The 16,263-nt window shown below is 43.5% G+C and overlaps 1 protein-coding gene across 1 annotated transcript in view; it reads right to left on the reverse strand.

Annotated features, from left to right (window-relative positions):
- Positions 1-10,252, reverse strand: part of CDHR3 (cadherin related family member 3) — a 97,413-nt gene extending 87,161 nt beyond the window's left edge. Inside the window, exon 1 of the mRNA XM_060021230.1 lies at positions 10,207-10,252. Coding sequence (XP_059877213.1) covers positions 10,207-10,252 — 46 coding nt within the window. The remainder of the gene's footprint in view (positions 1-10,206) is intronic.
- Positions 10,253-16,263: the final 6,011 nt, after the last annotated feature.

The following is a 16,263-nucleotide window of genomic DNA, read 5'->3' on the forward strand; positions in this document are numbered from 1 at the left end:
AAGAAAGAAGAGAAAAAAAAAAGGGACTGAGAAAATATTTGAAGAGATTATATTTGAAAATTTCCCTAATTTGGGAAAGGAAGTAGCCACCCAAGTCCAGGAAGTGGAGGGACTCTCATACACAATAAATCCAAGGAGAAACGTGCCAAGACACATATTAATTAAACTATCAAAAATTAAATACAAAGAAAAAATATTAAAAGCAGCAAAGGAAAAGAAACAAATAACATACAAGGCAATCCCCATAAAGATAACAGCTGGTCTTTCAGCAGAAACTCTGCAAACCAGAAGGTAGTGGCAGGACATATTTAAAGTGATGAAAGGGAAAAAACTACAACCAAGGGGCTTCCCTGGTGGCACAGTGGTTGAGAGTCTGCCTGCCGATGCAGGGGACATGGGTTCTTGCCCTGGTCCAGGAAGATCCCACATGCCACGGAGCGGCTGGGCCCGTGAACCATGGCTGCTGAGCCTGTGCATCCGGAGCCTGTGCTCCACAATGGGAGAGGCCACAACAGTGAGAGGCCAGCGTACCACAAAAAAAAAAAAAAAAAAAGGGTACAAAAAACTACAACCAAGATTACTCTACCCAGCAAGGATCTCATTCAGATTTGATGGAGAAATAAAACCTTCACAGACAAACAAAAGCTAAGAGAATTCAGCACCACCAAACCAGCTTTACAACAAGTGCTAAAGGAACTTCTCTAGGCAAGAAACACAAGAGAAGGAAAAGACCTAAAATAACAAACCCAAAACAATTAAGAAAATGGGAATAGGAACATACATATCGATAACTACCTTAAATGTAAATGGATTAAATGCTCCAACCAAAAGACATAGACGGGCTGAATGGTTACAAAAACAAGACCCGTATATATGCTGTCTACAAGAGACCCACTGCAGACCTAGGGACACCTACAGACTGAAAGTGAGGGGATGGAATAAGATATTCCATGCAAATGGAAATCAAAAGAAAGCTGGAGTAGCAATTCTCATATCAGACAAAATAGACTTTAAAATAAAGACAATTACAAGAGACAAAGAAAGACATTACATAATGATCAAGGGATCAATCCAAGAAGAAGATATAACAATTGTAAGTATTCATGCACCCAACATAGGAGCACCTCAATACATAAGGCAAATGCTAACAACCATAAAAGGGGAAGTCGACAGTAACACAATCATAGTAGGGGACTTTAACACCCCACTTTCACCAATGGACAGATCATCCAAAATGAAAATAAATAAGGAAACACAAGCTTTAAATGATACATTAAACAGGATGAACTTAATTGACATTTATAGGACATTCCATCCACAAACAACAGAATACACTTTCTTCTCCAGTGTTCATGGAACATTCTCCAGGATAGATCATATCTTAGGTCACAAATCAAGCCTTGGTAAATTTAAGAAAATTGAAATCATATCAAGTATCTTTTCCAACCACAATGCTATGAGACTAGATATCAGTTACAGGAAAAAATCTGTAAAAAATACAAACACATGGAGGCTAAATAATACACTACTAAATAACCAAGAGATCACTGAAGAAATCAGAGAGAAAATCAAAATATACCTAGAAACAAATGACAATGAAAACACGGCAACCCAAAACCTATGGGATGCAGCAAAAGCAGTTCTAAGAGGAAAGTTTATAGCAATGCAATCATACCTCAAGAAAAAAGAGACATCTCAAATAAACAACCTAACCTTACACCTAAAGCAATTAGCGAAAGAAGAACAATAAAAACCCCAAAGTTAGCAGAAGGAAAGACGTCATAAAGATCAGATCAGATATAAATGAAAAAGAAATGAAGGAAACAATAACAAAGATCAATAAAACTCAAAGCTGGTTCTTTCAGAAGATAAGCAAAATGATAAACCATTAGCCAGACTCATCAAGAAAAAGAGGGAGAAGACTCAAATCAATAGAATTAGAAATGAAAAAGGAGAGGTAACAACTGACACTGCAGAAATACAAAGGGTCATGAGAGATTACTACAAGCAACTCTATGCCAATAAAATGGACAACCTGGAAGAAATGGACAAATTCTTAGAAAGGTACAACCTTCCAAGACTGAAACAGGAAGAAACAGAAAATGTAAACAGACCAATCACAAGCACTGAAATTGAAACTGTGATTAAAAATCTTCCAACAAACAAAAGCCCACGACCAGATGGCTTCACAGACGAAATCTATAAAACATTTAGAGAAGAGCTAACACCTATCCTTCTCAAACTCTTACAAATTATAGCAGAGGGAGGAACACTCCCAAGCTTATTCTACGAGACCACCATCACCCTGATACCAAAACCAGACAAAGATGTCACAAAAAAAGAAAACTACAGGCCAATATCACTGATAAACATAGATGCAAACATCCTCAACAAAATACTAGCAAACAGAATCCAACAACACATTAAAAGGATCATACACCATGATCAAGTGGGGTTTATCCCAGGAATGCAAGGGTTTTTCAATATCTGCAAATCAATCAATGCGATACACCATATTAACAAATTGAAGGAGAAAAACCATATGATCATCTCAATAGATACAGAAGAAGATTCTGACAAAATTCAACACCCATTTATGATAAAAACTCTCCAGAAAGTGGGCATAGAGGGAACCTACCTCAACATAATAAAGGCCATATATGACAAACCCACAGCCAACATCATTCTCAATGGTGAAAATATGAAACCATTTCCACTAAAATCAGGAACAAGACAAGGTTGCCCACTCTCATCACTATTATTCAACATAGTTTTGGAAGTTTTAGCCACAGCAATCAGAGAAGAAAAAGAACTAAAAGGAATCCAAATTGGAAAGAAGAAATGAAAGTGTCACTGTTTGCAGATGACATGATACTATACATAGAGAATCCTAAAGATGCTGCCAGGAAACTACTAGAGCTGATCAATGAATTTGGTAAAGTTGCAGGATACAAAATTAATGCACAGAAATCTCTTGCATTCCTGTACACTAATGATGAAAAAATCTGAAAGAGAAATTAAGGAAACACTCCCATTTACCACTGCAACAAAAAGAATAAAATACCTAGGGTTAAACCTACCTAAGGAGACAAAAGACCTGTATGCAGAAAACTATAAGACACTGATGAAAGAAATTAAAGATGATACAAACAGATGGAGAGATATACCATGTTCTTGGATGGGAAGAATCAACATTGTGAAAATGACTATACTACCCAAAGCAATCTACAGATTCAATACAATCCCTGTCAAACTACCAATGGCATTTTTCACAGAGCTAGAGCAAAAAATTTCACAATTTGTATGGAAACACAAAAGACCCCGAATAGCCAAAGCAATCTTGAGATCGAAAAATGGAGCTGTAAGAATCAGGCTCCTGGACTTCAGACTATACTACAAAGCTACAGTAATAAAGACAGTATGATACTGGCACAGAAACAGAAATATAGATCCATGGAACAGATTAGAAAGCCCAGAGATAAGCCCATGCACATATGGTCACCTTATCTTTGCTAAAGGAGGCAAGAATATACACTGGAGAAAAGACAGCCTCTGCAATAAGTGGTGCTGGGAAAACTGGACAGCTACATGTAAAAGAATGAAATTAGAACACTCCGTAACACCATACACAAAAATAAAGCTCAAAATGGATTAAAAACCTAAATGTAAGGCCAGACACTATCAAACTCTTAGAGGAAAACATAGGCAGAACACTCTATGACATAAATCACAGCAAGATCCTTTTTGACCCATCTCCTAGAGTAATGGAAATAAAATCAAAAATAAACAAATGGGACCTAATGAAGCATAAAATCTTTTGCACAGCAAAGGAAATCATAAACAAGATGAAAAGACAACCCTCAGAATGGGATGAAATATTTGTAAACGAAGCAACTGACAAAGGATTAATCTCCAAAATACACAAGCAGCTCAGGCAGCTCAATATCAAAAAAACAAACAACCCAATCCAGAAATGGGCAGAAGACCTAAATAGATATTTCTCCAAAGAAGATATACAGATTGCCAACAAACACATGAAAGAATGCTCAACATCACTAATCATTAGAGAAATGCAAATCAAAACTACAGTGAGGTATCACCTCACACCTGTCAGAATGGCCATCATCAAAAAATCTACAAACAATAAATGCTGGAGAGGGTGTGGTGAAAAGGGAGCCCTCTTGCCCTGTTGGTGGGAACGTAAATTGATACAGCCACTATAGAGAACAGTATGGAGGTTCCTTAGAAAACTAAAAATAGAACTACCATGTGACCCAGCATTCCCACTACTGGGCATATACCCTGAGAAAACCGTAATTCAAGAAGAGTCATGTACCACGATGTTCATTGCAGCTCTATTTACAATAGCCAGGACATAGAAGCAGCCTAAGTGTCCATTCACAGATGAATGGATAAAGAAGATGTGGCACATATATATAATGGACTATTACTCAGCCATAAAAAGAAACAAAATTGAGTTATTTGTAGTGAGATGGATGGACCTAGATTCTGTCATACAGCGTGAAGGAAGTCAGAAAGAGAAAAACAAATACTGTGTGCTAACACATATATATGGAATCTAAAAGAAAAAAAAAGGTTCTGAAGAACCTAGGGGCAAGACAGGAATAAAGATGCAGATGTAGAGAATGGACTTGACATGGGGAGGGGGAAGTGTAAGCTGGGACGAAGTGAGAGAGTGGCATGGACATATATACACTACCAAATGTAAAATAGATAGCTAGTGGGAAGCAGCCGCATAGCACAGGGAGATCAGCTTGGTGCTTTGTGACCACCTAGACGGGTGGGATAGGGAGGGTTAGAGGGAGATGCAAGAGGGGGATATATGTGTACGTATAGCTGATTCACTTTGTTATACAGCAGAAACTAACACCATTGTAAAGCAGTTATACTCCAGTAAAGACTTTAAACTTTTTTTTCTTTTCTTTTTTTTTTTTTTTTTAAGGTATGTGTCCAAAGGCACCCACCTAATCGGTGGCAGAGGGAAGGTTGGGAGCCAGGGGCCCACTCTCCCTAAGACATCATGCACTTTCCTTTTGAGACTGGTGTTCCAAATTTTCTCTGGTGGTCTGAGTGCTTGAGAGCAAGAAAGAGGCTTTAATGGAATTTGACTTACACATGCATCTTAATTAAGAAGCAAATTATACTTGCTTGACGGGTACACTTTGAAAAAGAAAAAGCACAAAAAAAGGTTTATTATCAGTCACTGAGCCCCCTGAAACATCTAGCTTGTGGTTGAGAGCTGGCTGGATGATGGGCTCGCTTGTTTCCAAATGAGCAAAACCACTGCCTTGCCAGAAAGGAACCAAGGAGGCCCCCTCCCTGGAGCACGTGTGGGGATAATGAAGGCCTCCGCAGCCTCAGTTCCAGGGGAGGAAGCTGACCATGTGGATCTCGGACACCAAAGTTGATGACGTGGTCCAGGAAGTGTGGGGCAATGCCATCTTCTCCCTCCGGGGATGCAGCAGCTCTTACTTACAGCTCTGCTTTTGGTACACAGGGCAGGTCGCACCTGAGGTGATAAATACCTCTTCATTCTCTCTATTAACCAATCCAAATGGTAGTGAAAGAAGTCAGAGGAGTGTTGTGAAAAGAGAAAGGGATTTGGAATCAGAGCTGCTTTGTGCCTTGCTGCTACTTGACTATGTGACCTTAGGCTGATCCCTTAACTTCTGTTGGGCCCTCTGTCAACTCTATCTCTCAGGGCTGTGTTGCTACACTGACAGTAGCCATTAAACACTTCTAATTGTTCAATTGTTCAAGAAGACACACAGGACCCAAATGAGAATGCTTCCACATCTATAGTTGATTACAGAAAAAGGATACAGTATAGCAACAACATTAAAGTAAGGATGTGCATCCCAGCCGAACACTGCCTCGTAGCAAGAGGACGGGAGAGGCCCGGTGCCAGCTCCTGCTGTCCTCTTGTCCCTAAGAGCCAGAGCAAAGTGCACTTGCTCAGATCAGGAACCACCAACATAGTCACTGATACCCTGGAAACAGTGAGCCCAAGTTAGAGTCTCTGCTGGAACTGTTTCTATTTTTTTTTTTTGTGTGTGTGTGTGTTTTTTTTTTTTTTTGTGGTACGCGGGCCTCTCACTGCTGCGGCCTCTCCCGTTGCGGAGCACAGGCTCCGGACGCGCAGGCTCAGCGGCCATGGCTCACGGGCCCAGCCGCTCCACAGCACGCGGGATCCTCCCGGACCGGGGCACGAACCCGTGTCCCCCGCATCGGCAGGCGGACTCTCAACCACTGCGCCACCAGGGAAGCCCAACTGTTTCTATTTTGATGCTTATGTAGGTACCATCCTGTTACATAACCAGCGCCAAGAGCAGAGCCCTCTGAGGAGCTCACCGAGGCCAGGTACCAATCATCAGTCTCACCGTCATCAATAACAATGCTTCCAGGCCGCTGCAAACTGTCCCCAAACTCCTGGAAGCCGTGGTTACAAAGCAGTGCTATTAATCAGCAGACTTCCTGCCTCGAACGGGAGTCAGCTCTGTGCAGGAACTTTACCAAAGCCACTCAGACTAACTGCAGCCCTACTGGAATTCACTGTCACAGGTACTGTATAAGAAAATGCATACACTCAACATACTAGAAAACATTATACAGTGTTGTTTCACTATATGCAATGTCTTCCTATCCTATGTCTTTCATTTCCACAGTGTATGCCTTCCTGGATGGGATGCTCACCCACCCACTTTGGGGGGCTGATTCTTTACCCCGCAAAGGCTAATAGAAGAGAGCCCTTAGTAGGACACAGAAGAAAGGATGGTGAGTCTTGTAATGATTCTGTGAAATCTGCACTTACACCTACAGTGTAAATGGCACTAGGTCATCATTAGCGAGAGAGGGGGTTGTTTGTCTTGCCACGTCACTCTGGTGCTGGCCTGAGGGGGGCTGGCTTCTCGCAAACCTCCTGCAGCTCCTTGGAGGTGGAAAAGCAGGCAGACTCCAGGAAGTGAGTGTTTCAGCTGGAGGTGAGGGGGAGACAACTGGGTTGCCATGGAAAAGGAAGAGGGAGGGAGGACTGAGAGGAGGGATGGCCTTTTGCTTCTCTGAGGTTGTCTGAATAGGAAAGTGACATGAGAGAAAAAGTAGAAACTTTTTATAATGTTCTTTGGATCCCATACAAAGGATTAATCACCCACAGAAAGACTTTCTGGAAATGGACTATACCTTCCTGCCTTTTCAAATTAATAAGAGCATTCAGGAGGGGTTGCACCTGCTTCCTCAGCAGCAAAATACACTGAGCCTGGGGCCTCTTTTGATTCCTGACACCACCTAGCAGGGGTCTAGGTCCAGATGGCAGACTTGGGGATTGTCCTAGAGAGACCAAGATGGCCTCACACCTGGTGCTCCGTGGACAAAACTCAGGTCAGTGGGCCTGGTAACTTTTTCATGTTCCTGCGGGTCTTCCAGCTACCAAGGAGCCCTTCTTCCATTAAACACACTGGTACTTTTCATTTCCCTGAGACTCAGACAAAAGCTAGTTCCCTGGAGACTTTCTCAAAGTGGAGACAACTTCAGTGTGCAGTGGATTTAAATACACCAAGGGGCCTTTGCTAAGTCCTCTATCTCCCACGAATGACACATGGTCCTTTGGTACGGATGGAGCCAGAGATTGTTTCATCTCAACTCTTTCCCCTGCTACAGTTGGGAGTCTTGTGTAGTTTATGTTCTTTTAGGGCCTTCCTTTCTAAGTTGTCACTGGAATGGGACACTTTAGCATCCCAAAGAGAAAATGTTTTCTTTCCCTCATCTTAATAGGAGGTGAAAAAGACAGAAGCCAATCTCAATTCCAATATTAAGTAGGCAGATGATCTAAATTTCTGCATTTAGGGGATATCAGTAAATGTGGGGGAAAAAACAGGTCCCCAAAGGGATAATGATCAACAAAAACAACATTTATTAGCTACGCTATATGTGTTGGCACTCAGGGACCACAGAGCAAGAAGAAACGCGAAACCTCTTATTGTAGGGCTGACATTCCACTTGAGGAGACAGGGCAGACACATAACGGATGAATTATAGTATAACTCCTGCTGCCTTTCACTGAGCACTTACTCTGTGTTAGGCTCTGTACTAAACCCTTAAAATGCATTCCATGTGCAGACGAAAGGAGCTCCAGGGTGCAGCAGGGAGAGTGTGCACCAAGAGGTAGGGCAATCTGGGAAGGCTCCATGGAGGAGCTTGGGCCTGATTGGGCCTTGGAGGATGCATAGGAGTTAGACCAAATGAGAGGAAAAAGGATACTGGAGAATGTTACTTTGTTTGAGATTATTTTGGTGATGCGTGTTTCCAGTTCCCCAAAGGCAGGGACTGGTGTGGCTGTTCCCCTCCCCCAATCCTCTGTGACCCTGATGTTTCTGAGATCAAGGGTAAGGATCAGGTTCTCAGACTCACCTAAGAAGGTGAGAGAGAAACAGTCTGCATCACAGTAGACCTTCCAAAAAGTAGGATTTGACCTATGGAAGCAAAAGTGCAGTACAGTGCATGGTCTTTTGGAGAGGGAGGGATTGGAGTGTGGTTTTTATAAAGAATCTCAAGTATTTCTTGCAAACTTTTGTGATCTGTTCCTTTCACACATCTGATGAGAAGGTTCCAAATGATAATGTTTCAGTATAAGATGCTGGATTCTTCCTAACCTCACTCTTCCCCCAATGACAATAAATGTCACCTCTTAACTCAAATGATTATGACCCTAAAAGCCTATATTTCTGGGAAAATCTCCAATGTTTACTTCAAGTGAGAGTCTGAGAAGCTCAAGGCCCAGCTTCACACTCACAGTTCCTCCTGCCCTCTAAAAGCCCAAGGTTAAAGACATTTCAATATTATTAGGAAACCGTGATTTATTTATGTTATCAACAGATCAAAGAGGAAAATCAAGTGGTCCTTTCTATAGATCTTGAGAAAACATCTGATTTAAAAATCCATTTTGACTTACAAGCAAATAGCCTAAATAAGAATAAAAGCTATCTCCTTAACATATAAAACATACCCAAAGCTATTTCATACCAAAAGCTAACATCATGCTTCATGGAGAACAAGACAAGAGTATACACTCATCATTATTGAACAGCAATCTGAAGATACAGGCCCAGTAGTTGGATAAGAGAAAGAAATAAGAGATTAAAAAAAAAAAACAAACAAGGAAAAGAACAAATATTTATCATCTTCAAACCTGGAAAATGCATGAGAATCAACTGAAACATCATTACAAATAGTAAGATAATTCATCAAAAAACTTCCATACATTATATAACAATCAACTGAAAGATAAGAGGGAAGAGAAAATTCCATTTACAACTGCTAAAAAGAAAAGGAACTAGAAATAAACAATCAGAATGTGCAAGATCTATATGAAAGAAAAAATCTCAAAATACTCCTGAGAAAACAAATGAAGACTTGAACAAGTTTCTAGAGCCCTGTTCTTGGATAGGAAGACTCAATGTCGTACATAATAATCACTAACATTTACTAAGCATTTACTAGGTACCAGACACTCCTCTAAGCATTTTTTACTATATAACTCATCAAAGATGTAAATTATCCCTAAATTAATCTGCAAATTTAACATGATTGAATTCCATACATAATGCATATACTACCTATTCAAAAATAAGATTTAATTTAAAAGGCTCAATTTAAGTAATCCAAGCTGACAACACTGCAAAATCATCCAAGATTCTTGAAGCTCTTGAGTTCGGAAGAGGGAGTGCCAGAAGCACGAGGTGAATCTTTGGCTTCTATCAGAAATTTTCTTTGCTCAAGACTTGAGACACTAGCCCCTCAGTACCTCGGTTTTCCCATAGGGTGATTTGCAACCTCAGTTTGCCCCCAGAAGGCTCCAGAGTAAGGCCAGAATCTCCACAAAGACTGGCTGACATGCATAAAAAGCCCTACTAGGAAAATTCTTTTCCCAATTTTAGGTGTTGAAAGGACCACACAGGCCAGTTAGCACAAGAGGGGAAGTGAAGTCTGTATGAACATTGATTAGATGGTGGCTTTTTGGGTACCCTCTTCTCCAGATACACCATCCCAGCCTCTCAGGGCTCCCTGATGCTGAGAAGCCCACACTTGAACAAAGCCTCCCAGAGGCAATTTCCTCTTTGGGGACTTTATTACACAATGATATCAAGCAAACTGAATGGGCCAAGACAGGTGGCAAAACAGAGTTCCTACCTGACAGGGCGCCCAGGAGAAGCAGGAAGAGGATGGCCTCCTGCATCTTTAGTTCACTTCTGTGCACCCTTCCAGCGTGTTATCCAGGACCTGAAACCCGCCTTACACCCAGAGTCTATTCCAGGTGCCACTCACCTTCCCCTCCTGGTTTTGTTACCATGCGAGAAATCAAACAGAGGCTTTAGTGTCACTAAGGGAGACTCCAAACACCACAGGACTGTTTGTTCTTTGATTCCCCCCTTCTGTGACCGCATGGTACCAAGAGGCCAGCCAACCAGCCCTGGTCAGCTAGGAGTCCATCTTAAAAGTCCACACCCGGGCTTCCCTGGTGGCGCAGTGGTTGAGAGTCCGCCTGCCGATGCAGGGGACACGGGTTCGTGCCCCGGTCCGGGAAGATCCCACGTGCCGCGGAGCGGCTGGGCCCGTGAGCCATGGCCGCTGAGCCTGCGCGTCCGGAGCCTGTGCTCCGCAACGGGAGAGGCCACAACAGTGAGAGGCCCGCGTACCGCAAAAAAAAAAAAAAAAAAAAAAGTCCACACCCACCATGCATCTGTACAGAGAGCCCCAGAATAAAAGTCAAAAGAGCAAAGAAAGAGTGGATGGTAAAAGCTGGACATAAACAGAGTCATCCATGATGGGCTCCCTGTTACCAGGCACGTTGTCATTCTCGGAAACAGGGGTAGGCGAGTAGGAATTTTTCTGCTCTCCTGAATTGATGAGTCAGACTCAGAGTTGGAGACTAAAGCACTCATTCCAAAGAGAGGAGCCAAAAAATAAAAATAAATAAAAATAAAATAAAGAGAGGAACCAAGGACCAGACCCCTCCTCAAGGCAGATCTGCAACTGTAGACACTGCCCTTTGACTCCATCCACCGCCCCTCCAGCCCTCAAAGATGTCAGTGGAGGAAGATTTTGGAGGAAGCTTCTGCCCACTGCAGGGTGATGTGGCCTATTCCCTTGGGGCCAGGTGTTGCCCTGTGCAGTGCTTTCATGCCTCATGCAGCCCTGTGCCAGGCTACAAGACCCGGTGAGTGAACCACAGCTCGAGTCCAGCCTCCACCCAGACAAGGAGCGGTGGCCGTGCAGAGGGAAGGTGGTGGTGGAGCAGCCCCTGCCCTCAACATGGTGCAGGAGGAAGACAGTGGACAGAGTGGAAGGAAGCAGGACTTGGACCCTCTCTCCTGCTCCTTTCACTCGAGAACTGCCTGCTGGGAGAGGGGTGCCCAGCAGCCCAAGGCTGGTGGCAGGGGATGGATGGGGGCATTGTTCCTCCCCACCAGGGACATGAGCCGTGGGGAGACCCCCAGATGCTCTGAAGAGCACGTGTGCCCCACTAGTGAACCAGCATTTGGATACACAGAGGTCACTCCTGGCTAGTTAGTCTGTATGAACCCAGAGAGCTACCACAACCAATGGAGGGAGACAGCAAGGAGGGCCAGCTAGGGAGCCACGCTCATCCCCTTTCCTCTCCCTCCTTCCCACCTTCCCCCCCAGGGCAAGGGAGCCGGACCACACCCCACACCCAGGCACCAAGGGTGCAGCAGGGGAGAGGCTGGAAATGAGAACTGAGTTTGAGATGGAAGCTGTGACTATCAAGGACGATGACTAACTGCAAGTGACCAGGAAGCAAGCTATTAAGAAACAAGAAAGGGAGATGTAAAACGATGAGGCAGATTAAAAAGGATGACTGGAGGAAAAATAAAACGATTTCTGTTTATATGCCCCTGGATTGAAACTGCTAAATAAACCGGTTACAGCCCCTTCTGGGCACAAGGAAATTAAGGCTCGGAGAGGATGGGTAACTTGCCCATCATGTCCAAATCCTCATCAAGCCCCTTCTAGCCTCCACAGTGCCCCATGTAGCTTCTTTTTCCAGTTTGGCTGCCACCTCTCTGACTTAGGTCCTGGCCTCTGACCTGGACTTTCTCTGTAGCATCCGATGCATCCTACAGGCAACTGTCAGGTTAATTTCCCAAAAGGACAATTTTGGTCACTCATTTTTCCCTTAGGAAAAGTTGACTTTTCCTGTGTAAAACAGGAGTTAAGGGAGTTCCCTGGTGGCCTAGTGGTTAGGATTCCAGGCTTTCATCGCCACAGCCCAGGTTCAATCCTGGGTTGGGGAACTGAGATCCCACAAGCTGTGCGGTACGACCAAAACAAAAACAAAAACAGGAGTTAAGATTCAAAATGTCAGTCTGTATGTTTCTCTCTAAAATAGGTAAATGGCAAAAAAAAAAAAAAGTTTTTTCTGTGTGACCTTAGGCAAATTATTTACCCTTTCAGAATCTCAGTTCCACTTCTATAAATCAGGGAGAATAATACCTGTGATGCAGTATTATTGCAAGCAGTCCATGAGCTAATGAAGGAAAAGAAACTGGCCCATAGTATATGCTATATTTTTCCTAATAGGACTGTAGTAAAGGCTGCAACATAGTAGGTAGTCAATAAACATGGACTGAAGAAAAAGATGAATAAACAGTTGCTAAGTTACCAATTCTCACCTCTCAGTTTTTCCTATCATATTAGTTACTGTAAGTAATCCATTTCATTATGCATAATTAAAGCTGAAGTGATGGCTTAGATTAAGTTATGGAAGACGTCAGAATAATTAAGGCTTTGAATTAAAGAAACTCACGTCTGTTTAATTTTCAGCTTGACTGCACAACGTTCTTCATGTTGCCCTGTTTCTACCATAAGGGGAATCTCCCCGTCCTTCCCCTCCCTGATCCAGGGATCTTAAGGGTTAGATTTTGGAATTTGTTGTGGGTTTTTTCTCCTGTGATTACAGTGTCTGTTTCCAGCCCTGAGGTTGTTTCTGCCATTATGATGTTCTGTTGTCCGTTTGTCAGCTCAGATCTCCTTCTGAAAGCCTGTGGTCCTGGCACCAAGGACCCAACTGGGCCAGAATCACACAGAGCCTGAAAGGGACCAGGATGCCCCTTGCTGTCTTGTTCCTGACCTCTGAGATGCTGAATCCTGGTTCCACCTAGGTCTCAGCCAGGTGAGATGGATCAGGTAGCTGGAGGGCAGGGCCAGAATCTTTGCGGCAGGCACCCCTCCAGCTTCACATGAAAGACCCGGGGAGTCTTCTCCCACATCAGCAATGGTTCAGGCCCTTAAAGTATTTAAAGGGACTTTCCTGGCATCCAGCTACTGCAAGTGTCTAATTTGCTAGCAAAGGAATCATGTTCTGAAGCTGTGTTAAGTTGGACCTTGGAACACGCTTAGCTACGGATGGACTGCTTGCAGCCTACAAACGCTTACGTTATCGATAATGTACTTGAAACACGACAGACTTAAGATGAGAAGAAGAAGCATTGCTGTGAATGTTCCAGAGTCCAGCTCCTTCAGCAGGTCCGCGGGCAGTGAGGGGAGAGCCAACAAACCCAGCCATCTTTATATCTGTGGGGAAGCTCTGTCCATGGTCCCTGTTCATCCAGTACTGGAACCATGGGCTTCTAGGATCCAAACCCTAGGATGGGACACCCAGGTCGCACCACTCAAGCACCTGTACATTGCAGGCCCGCCTTGGGCAGAAAGCACTCAGGGCCCGGCTCACGCTCCCAGCGGCAGCGGCCATGCTGATGGCATGAAGCTTCTTGCAGCTCTCTACAGTGGCTCCCCTGTGGGCCACTGGACCAGCACGCACATGGCTTTAGCACCCCACTCCCATGGTTCTCCCACGTATTTGTCTCCAGCCAGTCTTGGCAAGCCTTTCCAGGCCAGAGAAGCTCATATTCATTGCATCCTGGTTGCTTCACGTGTAACACTGAGCAAAATATTGCAAACTTACTAAATTTACTTTCCACTCCCTTGCCCTGTGCCACTCTCTCCCCCACCCAGAACACCCAACCAGTGAGAGACCCTCTGCTCTTTCAGAGAAGGAAATAAAGTTCCACAGCCTTCCTCCCTTCCGGAACCTCAGGAATACTCACTCCCTGACTGGTCCTGAACATCCCCGGATGGGGTCCTCTGAAGCCAAGGCCCTGTAGGAGAGGAAAAATAATTTCCCTCTGTCCTTCTAAGTCCTTAGCTGAGACCCCTGTAATAAAAGACAGATTAACAAGAGAAGTTTTAACATGTATACTTCATGGATACAGGGGAGATAGCCAGGGGAAAGTGAGTGAATCCCACGGTGGCTTAGAATTCAGGTTTAAACACCATCTTAATAGGGGAAGGGGAAGGGGGATGTACATGATCTTAGGGGAGAGAAAGTGATTTTTAGGAAAGATGAAAGGGCCCTTAGAAGAATAGAGAGGAGGTGTGATTGTTCGTGACAGAGTTTGTCTGGATGTGGTGTCCACCTCCAGGCAAAAAACAGTATCTCTTTTCTATTTGCATTTCCCTTCTCATGAGTAGAGTTGAGCATCTTTCCCCAATATTAAGGAATCAATACTGTTTCCTTTTCTGTGGCTTTTCTGTTCATTTCAACCATTTTTCTACTGGATTTTTGGTACATTTCTTGCTGGCTTGTGGGAAGTCTTGATATGTTAAGGAAATTAACACTTTGTCTGTAATAGGCATTGCAAATATTTTCCCAGCTTATCATTTTATTTTTGACTTTGTTTATAGGAATTTTGGCCATGTAAAAAATTTTTAATTCTTATATAGTCAAATTTATCATCTTGTATTCCATGGCTAAGTAGCACACAAAACCTTCTCTCTGAGATAATTTTTAAAATTTCATATTTTCTTCTAGTACTTTGCTATGGTCTGGATGTTTGTACCTCCTTAAAATTCATATGTTGACATCCCAATGTTATGGTATTAGGAGATGGCACCTTTGGGAGTTGATTAGGTCATGAAGATGGAGCTCCCATGGAAAGCCCTTAGTGCCCTTATAAATGAGACACCACAGAGGCCCCAGAGAGCTAGCTCCCCGTCCACCGTGTGAAGATGCAATGGGAAAAGGGTTCTCACCTGACCATTGCTGACATCCTGATCTCAGACTTCCAGCCTTCAGAACTGTGAGAAATAAATTTCTGTTTTTTATAAGGCACCCAGTTTGTGGCATTTTGTTATAGCAGCCTGATTAGACTAAAACATACTTTTATGATTTTATTTCCAATGGGGGCCTCTGATTTCTTTGGAGACATTCCTTCAGGTATGAGGTAGGATCCAGTGGGAACTCTGCTTTCCAGCAGCTGTCTCAGAGTTCTCTTTAACCAGCTTAGCCAGAACCCTCCTGATCAGCTCCAAGATTGGGGACAGTGGAATAATGTTTTTTCTTCATCTCCAAATGGGTGGTTAAGCTTAGGATAGAATAATTAAGCCAAGAAAATGTGCCTCTAGCCTGTTCCCCACTGTACCTGGTAGAAAAGAGGGAGGGATTATCCCCCAGCCCAGAATAGGCCATTCAAGAACGAACTGGGACTTCCCCCTGCATGAAAGAATCAGGCCATGACGTGCTTTTCCTGGCCTCGTTCCCCACATTTGCATGGAGGCAGGCGACTGAATGTCCCGTGCCTGTCAGCTGTGTATATAGTAATCCCGTCCCACACAAAGCACTGGGCTGAATAGTTGGAGACTATGTCGTCAGTGTCACTAACTCCCTGTGGGCACCAAAAGTGAGTCTCATTCTTCAGGCTCAAGTACACAGTTCTACTGTCCCTGCCTTTGCCTAAGCATGAAGCTATGTCCTTATTACCCTTACCTGCCCAGAGACCAGAGAGCCTGATGACCTAATTTATACCCACAGCCCTCTAGTTAGCGATTCTGGCTATGAACTGCTTCTCAACAGCAGGAATGGCTGAAAATAACAAGTGTTGACAAGGATATGGAGCAACCGGAGCGCTCATATACTGCTGGTGGGAATATAACATGGTACGCCCACTTTGGGGAACAGTTCAGCAGTTTCTTAAAAATAAACCTACTACCCAAATGTTCAACTGATGAACTGATCAATAAATGTGATGTACACATATGATGAAATACCATGCAGACATAAAAACACCAAGTGTGAACCCTAAGGTAAACTGTGGACTTTGGTGATAATGATGTATCAATGTAGGTTCATCAGCTATAATGAATGTACCATCGGGTGGGGGATGTCAGTAA

Source organism: Delphinus delphis, chromosome 9 (genome assembly GCF_949987515.2).
Source record: "Delphinus delphis chromosome 9, mDelDel1.2, whole genome shotgun sequence".
In the NCBI taxonomy this organism is placed as follows: Eukaryota; Metazoa; Chordata; class Mammalia; order Artiodactyla; family Delphinidae; genus Delphinus; species Delphinus delphis.